General features: G+C 39.7%; 1 protein-coding gene across 1 annotated transcript in view; it reads right to left on the bottom strand.

Moving 5' to 3' along the window:
* BARD1 (BRCA1 associated RING domain 1) overlaps nt 1-12,455 on the bottom strand; it is a gene marked incomplete at its 5' end in the record, with an annotated part of 49,780 nt that overhangs the window by 1,392 nt on the left and 35,933 nt on the right. Inside the window, 3 exons of the mRNA XM_010288179.1 lie at nt 161-348; nt 5,389-5,709; nt 6,399-6,496. Of these exons, the coding sequence (XP_010286481.1) occupies nt 161-348; nt 5,389-5,709; nt 6,399-6,496 (607 nt within the window). The remainder of the gene's footprint in view (nt 1-160; nt 349-5,388; nt 5,710-6,398; nt 6,497-12,455) is intronic.

Genomic DNA, 12,455 nt, shown 5'->3' with positions numbered 1-12,455 from the left:
CCGCTCTTCGGCAACTGAATAGAAATAAGCCCCGAAGCAAACTCAGGCTTGAGAAAGGGCCGCTGTGCCCATCGGGGAGGAAACCTCTCTGCTTCTTAAAGACACTCGGCCGTCCAGGGCGGATGCCGTAAGGCAGCTCACCGCGGCACCGCACGGTTACCTTCTCCCGGCTGCGCTGCTCAACGCTTCCAGCGCCCATCGGCGCGAGACGTCGCAACCCCTGCTGCAGCCCTGCTGCTCGTCATCAAAGGCCTGGGTACCAGCCCTCCCCTCGCCGGCCGCTGCCCCGGCGTCTCCAACACCCAGCGGGAGCTGGTGCTTCGCTGCTACCTCATCAGACCAGACGTCCTGCCAGGAATTAAATTGAAGCACCGAAAATGCATCTTCTCCATAGGAGGGGGGGAAAAAAAAAAAAAGGTGGGAACCTTCCTCTCCTTCCTCCATCTGGTTACATAGAAAATATCCTTCTGTTTTTAAGGGCAATTTAACACTAGTTAAATGACTGTTAATTTAAATCAAACAAGTCTGAAGAGATACAACATGCTGCACTGCTGTTAAAAGCAGCTGAATCTTCATTTGGTCCAGCCAAGACACCGCTGCCCATTTCCTAGGCACTATTATCTGGCTGTCCAAAGACCCCTTTCTGTAGTTTTTAAACTGATATTTAAGCCTACTTTGTTGGCTTTGGCAACACAGTGCAGCCCACTTTTGTATCAGAGACAAAGATTCAAACTTTTCAATCAGAAGTTTTAGTTTTCCACCTATTTTTTCTTGCAAAGCATGGGAGAAAGTCAGAAAAAGAACATGGGGCCAAGCTGATTAAAACCAATTCATCTGACATCCAATTCACCCCCTTTCCAAGAGCAAACCGAGGTGATCCTCCGGCAAGGACATACAAAATAGCTTAAGGAGGAAAAAAGAAACGCTTTGCTCTTCCGTGTTTTGTAGACCCGTCCTCGGCAAGACCCCGAGACGCTGCTCTCCAGGCGTTGCTGGCAGTTCAGCTGAGCCACAAGACAGGTCAGAACAGCAGCTCTATGGGCACCGCAGCACTGGCTATCGATCAGTAATAAACTGATTTTTTCCCCCTTCCCTCTACCCCCCGATGGTAAAGCTAGCCCACATGGAGTGGAAGCAGCACAGAAACCACAGGCAGGGGGACCAGATGATCCCTACGTTTACACGCTTTTCCCCAAATAATATGCACTGATGTGTAGTTTCACAACACACTGTGGCTTCCATACAGACATCTTTGTCCTGAGCAGAATATTTGCAAGAGTTTCTTTAGCCAAAGTCCTGATCTGCTGGAAGACTGCAGCATAAACTAACTGCTCCAATGAAGTTTGGTCTTGAGTTAAGATGCTGGACCTAGGCAGGGAATACAACCAGCTTCAATTCCCCACCTAGAATTATGTTGTGCCTTGAATTACTTCTCTTCAATTGCTCTTGCTCCTTCTGCGAGCCTTGCCCAGGCTGATCAAAATTAACTGTGTGATGGGTCCCACACAGCTCTTCAGGTCCAACCTCCGCTCAGACACTTGTGATAGAGCAGGAGAGCGGCTTTACTTCAAGCCTAACGAAGGCTGCGTAGAAGCCAGTTGGGTTAAGCACTTAGAATCACAGAATCATTAAGGTTGGAAAAAACCTTTAAAGACCATCAAGTCCAACCATCAACCCAACACCACCAGCCCATTAATCCATGTCCTGAAGTGCCACATGTACACATTTTTCGAACACTTCCAGGGATGGTGACTCCACCACCATCCTGGGTAGTCTGTTCCAATGTTTTATCACTCTTTCAGTAAAGAACTTTTTCCTAATATCCAGTCTAAACCTCCCCGGCACAACTTGACATCTTTGTTATTAGAGAGATGCAAGACTTTGGACCCTCCCATGCTTGTTATTCATTCAGAAGAGGACTGAGATACAACAGACTCTGAGCACCTCCCAGGCTTGCCAGTTCTTTTCAGAGACTAAAAGCAGCTACCGCTGTTCAGTACTACTCATTTACCTGTTGCTTCCCTGAAACACTTGCAGAAATAATGCAACATCTAGCTCTCCTGAGATGCTCTGGCAGGTTTGTTTTTTGTTTTTGTTTTGTTTTGTTTTACAGGCCACACTCTGCTACCTCAGGAAAGTTACTCCCAAGTATCTTGGGTAACAAATGACTCCTCAACGTTCAGCAACATAGAACAGATTTTATTTCATAGCTGGAGGAAAAAAGGCCAAAAAACCCCTATTGGTATTTTAGGGATAAGAAAAACTGAGATCTTTGAAAACAAGCAAGCAAATAGAGCACACAGCCAAAAGTATGTTATTCTATGACTATATTCCCTGGGATCTAACCAGGACACCGATGCAAGAAAGCAACCTCCATACTCTCAAGCATCTTTCACTTCAGTACACACACAAAGCAAACACAAAACACCCGCACAAAACAAACCAACCAACCAGGCTTCATGTATTCTCCCTTAGACCACAGGCCACAGCCATTCAAAAAGACTGTGTGAACTATCAGTGATGTTAAACTGGTGTCACTGAATCCCAGACACTACTACAGGTGTTACCAGGTGTCCCAGATGAACTAATTTGTAATGAGATAAACAGCTACATTTCAAGAAAGCTGCCTAAAAATCATTAGCCTTTGAGATTCACAACATTTTTGAGGTAGAAATACAAGATTAATAATAACATCTATAATCCAGCATGCAAATCTTGGACCCTCACCTCTTCCAATGCCCCAGTCATCAGTGCACATTAAGTATAGGCACCTTAGCAGGAGAATACTCATATAAATTCATGTTACAGCTAAGGTTCTTTACTAACCTTTAACAGATTTTCTTTAACGAGCTCATCTACTTATTTGACTATGCTAAAACATACAGCACCCAAAACAGTCTACGGCTGTCACTGCCATGAGTCTGCTCACACTGCTTGAAATACCTCTTCTATTTTGAGCCTGCCTCCTATCAGCTTCTTTTAACACGCCCTTGCTCTTGAACTAGGAGAGACAGTAAGAAATAATCCCTGCACTCCCTTTACCACATGCTTCATGATTTTATAACTTCGCTTTCATGAGCCAAAATCCATCCAATGGATTAAGGGACTTGATTTATCCTCACTGCAAGACTTCTTTTAAGGCAAGTTTTATTTAATGATTAACAAGAATGAAATAAGCAGGATCCATGCCACTGACCTCTAGTTTTTGTGTACTTACCTGTTGCTTCAGTAGTGGTCTGGCATCAAATTCTACTTACTGCAGTTCTGTGAGTCTCTTTAAGTGTGCAAGTCTACATAAGTTCATCACACTCAAACTCTGAATTCCTGAAGAGACCTGAAGGAGATGGGCCAGAGTTAATCTCAAGGGCACTTCAACGAGAAGGGTAAGTAAGGATCATATCAGTGTGACATGAAGGGATTCTTAATGCAATTTGATAGCAACTCTGCTTGAAAACAGGACTTGATTCAAAGGAAGACAACCTTAGGAAAAGTTCAGTGTGGCTTAAAAAAAAATTTTAAAAATTGATAGCAATTTTCTAAGTTTCTTTTCAGCTACCAAAGAACAATGGCTCTTAAGATCTGTAAATCTGCTGCCTTTACCTGAGGACATAGAAGGGAATGGCTGATGGGTCAAATTTCTGCCTGGTACGTAACAGAACAGCTCCATTCTTAACAGAATCTTGCAGAGATTCACTGCTACTTTTGCAGAGAATACTGCATTAGGTATATCGATGTGCTATGAAATGCCAAGTTAAAATGTGCTACAATTGTTAAAATAAATGACCAAGTCCAGGCAGTATTGACTCAGTACCTTACTCGCTGCCAGTGTTTATCTGCACAAAACCCCCAACCCATTCATCCCGTGGGTTGTTCCATTTATTAACAAGTCTTGCATTTTTGTTTGCTCGCACAGACATGCGAGTACCTTGCATTTAGTGAAAAGGCTAGCTTAAGTGATAGATCAAGACACTCCAGCTACTGAAGTCTAGTAGATGCTATTGAAAACTACACCTGTTACACACAGTGTATAGTTCTAGGAGTTGTATAGACCATATTGAAAATTGGCATAGGGTCACCAATGACAATGATTACGGGAAACAATTGTGTCTCACGCTGAGGAGCTGCTCTTGCAGGTGGATATGGTATCTTCACAGACACCTACTTATGTTTCCATGTACCTGTTGAGATACATATGGACTATGTACTTCTACAGCTAAGCTGATGCAAAAAGGATACTCCAAGATTACTGGCACCAGAAGTTTTGTTATTACAAGCAATACAAAAGCAAAACACAAGAAACTTTTATCCCACGACCATCATTCTCATTGTATATTATTACAAGACACCATTTTAAAATTATGAATTCACAACTAAGGCAATACACAAGATGCAAGACATTACATAAGAGCACAGAGTGAGAAGTAATATAATTCTGACAATAACTTATGATCAATTATGAGGAAAGAATTAAAAATTTATTGTAATACGAAAGAGTCAAATATTGTTCCAATGTAGCCAGCTAACATTAAGTACAATTGTGCAAAGCGAGGCATAATTCTTGTGATCATTAATTTTTTTTCATTAGAGTAACCATGATAGTAACAATCCATACTTATCAAATTATTATAATCAAAAATATTTTTGTAAGGATCCTGATGCCTAACTTTCAGAAAACAGAACTGAATTAGAGTTACACATTTCCAAGTGTGAAAGAGGACAGAAACAAAGAAAGCATTACTCCTGCTACAACTATGGAATTTTAGACAAAGATTTTTTAAAGATAGTGTTTTCAAAATTGTCTACTTTCAAATGAATTCAGGGTTATCCCATGCCAAGTATTTCCTGCAAAACTCAGTTGTAAGAAGTTGTAAGAAACATCACATGCTGTCTGACAGAAGAGATGTCTACACAGGCAAATCACTATTTTCAAATGTAGAATGTGTTTTTTTTTTTAAAAATACAAATTCTGGCCCAGATGGGAAATCTTGACACATACAGTAGATCTTGTCAATGGATATTCAACACAAAAGAAATGGGGTCACGCACTATCACCTACAAAGGGCTGGTTTAAATCAAGAATGCAAAAGTTTTCATTTTGTAACTAAGATTTTTCAAAATGCCAGTGATTATTACAGTTAAGTTAAATGCAAAAATAAAGCAGACAAGGCACATTTTTCAATGCAGTCTATTTCTCTTCTCCATTGTAAGTTCATTTATCACAGCATATCAGTGATCTTAGTAACTCATTTACATGGCCAAAGCTCTTCTGTATTCCTAAGTGCAAGACATAAATCATAGCTTCAGACCAGTCTTTACCAGAGGGTTCCAACTGCTCAAGATTCACCACATTTTAAAGCCTTGCTCACGAGACATTGATATTCATTTTACAGGCAGGAGCTGAAATGACATCACACAGTCTACAAGCCAGCTGGAGGGGGCCATCCACACTTTGCCCTGACGAATTTTCTCCGGCTTGAATTTAGAAGACACATCATAGATTACATACTGAGTGCAAAATCTCTGGTCAGAGGTAGATTCTGCATGGTATGCCACCGTATTGACTGTCTGAGTCACATCGCTGTCTGGTTTTGGCTGCCTAACCAGAATTTGTCCTCCTGCTGCTTTGACCAACTCCACAAGATCACTCTTCTGGTGACGGTTGAAAGATCCCAAAAAATAGAAGTAGCATCCATCAAACAACTTAGGCAACTAAGTGGAAGGAAAAAAAAGTATAAATACAGGACTTCACAACTGAGCACATAGGGAAAAAAGTGGAAAGGAACAATGAGTGCCTACAAAAAACCCAATTAAAATAACCAACACTAGAACCTCGTACAGCAACTTAACATGTAAGGTCCCCAGTATAAGTATGCAATCAAGAAAGGCTTGCTTACATGGTAAATTCTTGCCTATGTTTAAATATTTTCCAGCACAACAAGGTTTAACTATGAGCTAGGAATATTTACAGCTCCTGTTACAATACATTTAATGACCTTCTCCAGTGTAATCCAGAAATTAACCCAGTTAAATATAAAAGTGTCCCTATATGGAAACAGGTAGTAATAAAACCATCTTTCTTTCGACTTTCAGATAATTTCAACTAGGTTCTAAAGCTCAGCAGAGAAGACCAAAGCAGCATCATTTCCTGTCCCATACAGCTTCTTCCATGAATGTAATACAGTGTTCCCTCTGACAAGGTTAGAGCAACATAGAGCTAATAGAGAAAAGTGACAGCTTTATGGGTGTTCGCAGTTCTTTCGATCGCCTTGCACATAATCAAATTTCTGGACAAGACCACATTAAAATTTTACATCTACTGCACCTGCACATGTGGCAAAGGGCAAAAATGTATGAACCAAAGGTCATTAAGATAATCAGTCTCAAGCAATAAAACCCACCAGCTGTTCTCTGTTGAGCCGGCCTCTTTGTGGGCCACCTTGGATTTCATACTTTTCTTCTTGTTCTCGTGCTTTGGTTTGTAGACAGGCTTGCACCCCTACAAAAAATGCAATAAGGAAGGCAAAGATTAGAGATGCTACATTTTAAAGAGATTTGCATGTCATTTTAGGGACTAAAGAGTTGCACTCAGGTAAAAGCATTACCCACAATGCAAAACGTCACATTCACATTGCAAAGCTTGTGTGCAATTTGCTTTTAAACTTGAAAAAATTTACAACAGCAGTTGAAGATGCAAGTTAGATGGAGAGAAGCACTATCACACTAAAATCAGCGCTGTAAACACTAGAAATTATTAGCTTTTCCTCTTACGCACTAAAGGTCAACCACTTAATGTCAAATGTCAAATTGCTGATCATTTGGAAGCTTAAAGCCAGCACATAGAACCAACTCCGCAGTTATAAAATGGAAGCAATTGCCTGATAAAGAGCAATTACAAGCAAGCACAAAGCTGTTAGGAAACAGCTATGGCCTCAAATAACAAATCCGATGGGATTTCAAGGTCTCCAAGATCAGCACAAACTGGAGATTTATGCTAGGGTTTAACAGTGGCATTCATTTTTGTTACCACTGCTGCATAATGAGATTGTCTTTCAGAGTCAACATGGTTTTACCTTGTTTTAAGGCCAGTTATTTTTTCCAGTACAGAATGCTCTGATGCTCATGTATCACTAACATCAATTAAGCGTACTACCTGACCTCACTTTGGAAAAAGAAATTTCTGTGGTCACCCATTCAAGGATGGAACATTTTGCCCACACATCCATTGTACTCATTAATAAAAATTACCCAAGGAAGAAAGTTTGCAAAGCTGATTTTGAAAACTGTTCCATCAGGATTTACAATGCTGTCAAGGTTGTAACTTCTAAAGCAGTACCTCACTCCTTGCAGTGACTTACTCAGGCAACTTATTTCCACTGTGCAAATATGAAACCCACAATGTCTAAAAAAATGCAAACTGAACAAATTCAGAAGTGTGGCAGGTTGATCCTAAAAAGGAAGCAAGCCCAGGATTGTGAAAAGTATCACTGGCAAAGGTACTTGGATAACATGGCAATAAGTAGCTATGATTCTAGAAGTCCCTCTAGAGAGATCTTGGAAGCCAACTGTAATTTACTACCAGTTGATACAAACTCACAGACTGCAATGGGAGTCTTACTACAAGTCCTCCAATGTACTTACATAAAAAAAACTATACAGAAAACCACAACTGGCTGAATACTATGATAATACAGATTTTCCCTCCATGTACAAGTATTGGGTTGATTGTGTTTGTTCATTCCTTCAGAAAAATTAACATGAACTTGCACAAAACTAGAAGAGCAACATAGTAATGTATTTTCCAGAAAAAGCAACCTAGATATTCATTACTGATAACAGCAGTGATTACTGATAACTTGTTTTCAAAGTCCTCACAACTCAAAAACTAAAAGATATTTCAAATTTTTTTTTAAATCACAACTCAACAAGACTTCCTGTGTCAATTTGCCTCTAACTTACACAGCTATTCTTTCCTTCCAAGAAAATACATATGTTAATGGGTGCCACTTACAATAAGGGAAGAACTGTCTCATCTAGTCTCAAGAACGGAACCATCCATTAAGAGCATGTTTTATTTCAATCTACCAAAGGCTCAATTTCAAGGACTTTCATTCCAGAGACGATATTTTTATACAATGAGTATATCCAGAGACGATATTTTTATACAATGAGTATATCACAAATTGAGCATACAGTGCCAGCATCAGTAAATGAAGCAAATTTGATATGAAAGTAATAAAAGATTGAATGAATACAAAAGACTATGATGTCTTTTCATACACTTACTTCCCTGAAAAAAAAAATTAAGTCATGAAAGTGACTAATGTTAGTGCAATATTTATTTTAGCAGAAAACACAAAATAAGTTATGTCTGTTCTGCGTACATATGTCTGTCCATTTTACAAATTCCTTGGAAGACTTGGCAGTGTATGCCTCAAAGTTCCTTGTCACATAGAACAATCCTCTAAAAAAACCAGAAGAAACTCATCTACATGCATCCCATTTTCATTGTAGCTATAAGAACAAGATAAACGTTTATTTCCTTGAAAAACTAGAAATATACAAACAGACCATTCATCTAGCCAGTGTCTGTGTGATCAGCATTTTCATTAATTTTAACTTTTCTTAACCAGTTAGAATCAGAACAGATCTGTGTCTTGACAGATTTGTGGCACAAAAGCTATGCATTCCAGGTAGGATAAAAAAGCCATGAACATAAGTTCTGTGTCAAGGCGTTTCTCTCTAACATAAATAAGTTTAAGAGGCAACACTGTTAGGCACACACATCCCCACCCTCTGTGGAGGAACAGACCATGTTTCTCGGTGATGGTAAAATAGTACCTTTTCAACTCCTGAATATATTTTTCATGTAAGATGTAGAAGCAGAACTTGCTCTGACTCATGGGTCTTGTTGTATTTGATAGGTAAGAGCAAATGCTCCTTGGAACCATCGTGGCTCATGGACATTTCAAGGAGTCTCATCTAACACTTCGTCTATATGCAGATAGCAAGAGAGGAAAGTCATCGGAATCCTCAAGCTCAGAAGAGGTGGTGCTTCAGGCTTCAACATACTTCATGGAAATTTTATCAACAGCACAACTAACCCATAGTAAGAGTATCACTTGGAAAGAGACAAGACAAAGGCAGGCTAACAGCAAAAGGAGAGCCTGAGGCACAAGGAGATGAGGCAAGCAGCATGTCATGCGTCATCAGAATCATGGTCTACATATATATTCAGAAAACAGACACAGTTAGCAACTGATGTCTGAGGAAGGTGCTTACAAGTCTAAAAGTCAAGGAGTGTCCATCCATGGAGGAAGGTTTCCTACCTAGAAAGAAGCTACAGTAACTTAATTGATAGAGACCAGTACATCCTTCAACTCCAGACTTTGTTCAGACTGATTTCTTCTGAAGTTACTAATATCTCTTCAGCAACTTCTGCATACTAGTAAGAGATTTTGTCTTAAAGAATTAAGTGATTCACACACCGTAACAAAAAAGAAAATCGGCAAAACAAGAGGGAAATATTCCCCTGTGCTCGTATTTGAGATGAAGTGACAGAGGGCTCAAACTGTGTTTCTACCCAATTCATTACGCATTTGTCTAAACAAAAAGTTCTTTATTTGCCCATTCTTTCCCCATCCCTGCCAACTTAGTGTCAAGTCACTTGCTCTTTGATCGCTATTTTTGCATTATTACTTCCAGAGGCAGCAACTCCAACTGGATACAATAGTCTAAGTGAGGTTATCAAAGACAGCATAATCGGTTTCAGTTGCATTACGGTGTCATTTGGAAGCACCAGGTACGTACAAGCTTTATTGCTCTTCTAAGAGATGGTACAACCACCACAAGATGACCTTGTGCTAAAAAAACCCCTCAATTTCACACTTAAGGGTAGGGATACAAACAGATGATCGGAGCATACTGTAGGGCCTTCCAAATTTTTTTTTTTTTTTACAGCTAGGGATTTTATTTTCTCTAACAACTGAGTGCTAAGCTGGATTCACCCAGTAAAGCCCAGGTCTTTTTCTTGAGTAGGCGTTATTAATTTTAAAGCTGCCAGTGTGCATAAGTGGCTGGATAACATGACAGTTCCCTTTTAACAGTCCCTCCATCAGACTGAGTGTCATCCTGATTAAGAGGACATATAAAAGGAAATGAAATTCAATACTGTACTCAAAGGTATATCACTCCATTACTTTTATAGGGAAATTTCCAGAAGCTCTGTTGACCTTACAGTACTCTATTTAAGTCAGAGGTACAGTATCCTTTAACTTCAAACGGGAGCCATGTTAAATAGATTCCCAGAGCTCCTGAGATTAGACTCTCATTTGTTTGGCACCGTACTGAAAAGCCACCAGTGAGGACTTGATGCCAAGACACTGGTCAAACGAATGGACCAAAAAAAAGAATTGCTATTATCCTAATTAAGAAGTGATCAGGATACCATCAATACTATCCCACCTCCCTTCTGAAATTGAGATTAGGCATCTTAAGTACTTAGGCAAAAAAAGTTTCAGCACAGGACTGAATCTCAGAAGGACGAGGACATCCTTAAAGAAGCTTTCTAAAAATGGAGGGGAAGTAGACTTACTTTTGAGATGACACCTGTGATTTTAGGAGGGGACAGAGATCAAGGTTACATTGTTTTCCTTCCCACATTCACAGTTTGTGCATTCCTTACAGGCCAGCCTGACTAAAAGGCTGTTCTGTTATAAAATAAAGTAAGACCACTCAACTTACTGGGGACCTCAGCCAATCTTGATTTATTCCTTGGTACTGTTGCCAGTAAGAGCTGTGGACCTTCTAGGTTTGAGGTTGATCAAGTTTATTCATTTAACATCTTCTCTTCCCTAAAGAGCCTGATTATTGCAACTACCCTTTAATGGTCCTCTAGTTTAATCACAGTAGCTGGATCAGTTACCCACAAAAGGGTAAGACTTGTACCAAGGCAAGTGGCATTCTTCCACTTCACATGGACCAGAGCTGTTTTGTAGTGCCTAGTTCAAGTGTGCAAGAGCTCATTAATAAAGCTTGCCTGACAGAAGACCATACTGGGGCAAGATCACATGTGCAGAGGGGTCATGCAAAGTTCTTTCCTAGAAATACAGAACATTAGAAGTTTAAAAGCCTCTTAAACAGCTGGTTTCACACTTGCAACTTGTAGATCACATAACAAGATCATTTGCACCAAATTCAAGCAAAACCCAAGCCTGCATTAAGGTCCCTAGAAAACATTGCAGAAAGTTTTAGCTCAGTACAACTGCATTTTAGCTTGATGCCACCACATTTGGCAAGGACAATACTGCACTTTTTCCCCCCTCATTAGCAAGATCAGTAAAGCATCACTATTTATACTCATTCTTATTACCTCACTGAACAGCTGCCCCTTCCTTCTCACTTTCTAGTACATAAGGAACAAGCAGCTTAAAAGGGTGTCCACTAATGGTATTGTTAATTGGCCTTTGATACAACTGTAGCTATTAGTACTGGAAATAAAGAAATCATTATTTGCAAAACTTAAGATCAGAGTCCTATAATCCTTATTCATGTAAGTCTTACTGGTTTATAATGAAACTAACTGCATCAGCAAAACCAATTTAAACAGGATAAAATACAAAAAGAAGTGGTTGCCAAGAACAAGTTGTAATCACCCAGATACCCAGGGGTAGCTCTCAGTAACTCAATTAGCCTTAGCAGAGTTTTGTTGGATTTGCATTAGTAAAGCAAAGAACAGGGGTTAGTCCCAAAAATCTCTCAGAACAGCTAGAAGTAATTCAGAAATACACAATAGCAACAAAGAAGATAAAATATCCTGCATTCAAGATCTAGTAGAGATTGCAACAAACTTCCTCAGCTCACTCTGCCCTGGGTTTCAGACTTACATATAGATTGAGTAAAGCTTGTGGGATTGTTTTCCTAGAAAAGGAAGAAATCTGGACTGAGAGCACCTCAGGGGAATTTGGCGTGGCTACCTTCAATTTGCTTTCATCAACAGCACTACTGGTCTACTACAGCAAAGAATTTTTATACTGTCTCTTATATGCTTACAAAGTAACTTTAGAATTGCAGAGTTACATGGAGTGACATAAAAGATCTCATTTAGTGAAACAGGAGCAGTCCGTTTTTCCAAAGGGAAATGCCACAAGATGCTGCAGAGACTAAGACAAATCTGCTTAAGAACAGGAGTTAACAAATTAATCCAGCTGATTTTTAAACATGATGGAGCAGATGCTTAGGAAGTCCTTAAACATCAATTCCTAGAAGCACGTAATATAAAAATTACTATCTCACATAACTCCCCAGCATCCCATCTTCTTTTAGAAAGCACTATTTGCCATAGCTGTTTTCTAGACTGATCTAAGTGACTGGAGGCAACCGTTCCTAAGGTGCAAAGGTCAGGTTAAATTCCACTGGAAGTACGCATCCTCTCACTCCAGATTGTGTCACATGCTTTC

Source organism: Phaethon lepturus, unplaced genomic scaffold (genome assembly GCF_000687285.1).
Source record: "Phaethon lepturus isolate BGI_N335 unplaced genomic scaffold, ASM68728v1 scaffold17325, whole genome shotgun sequence".
NCBI lineage: Eukaryota > Metazoa > Chordata > Aves > Phaethontiformes > Phaethontidae > Phaethon > Phaethon lepturus.
Note: the sequence above shows the minus strand (reverse complement) of the source record. Positions and strands in the feature narration are given on the sequence as shown.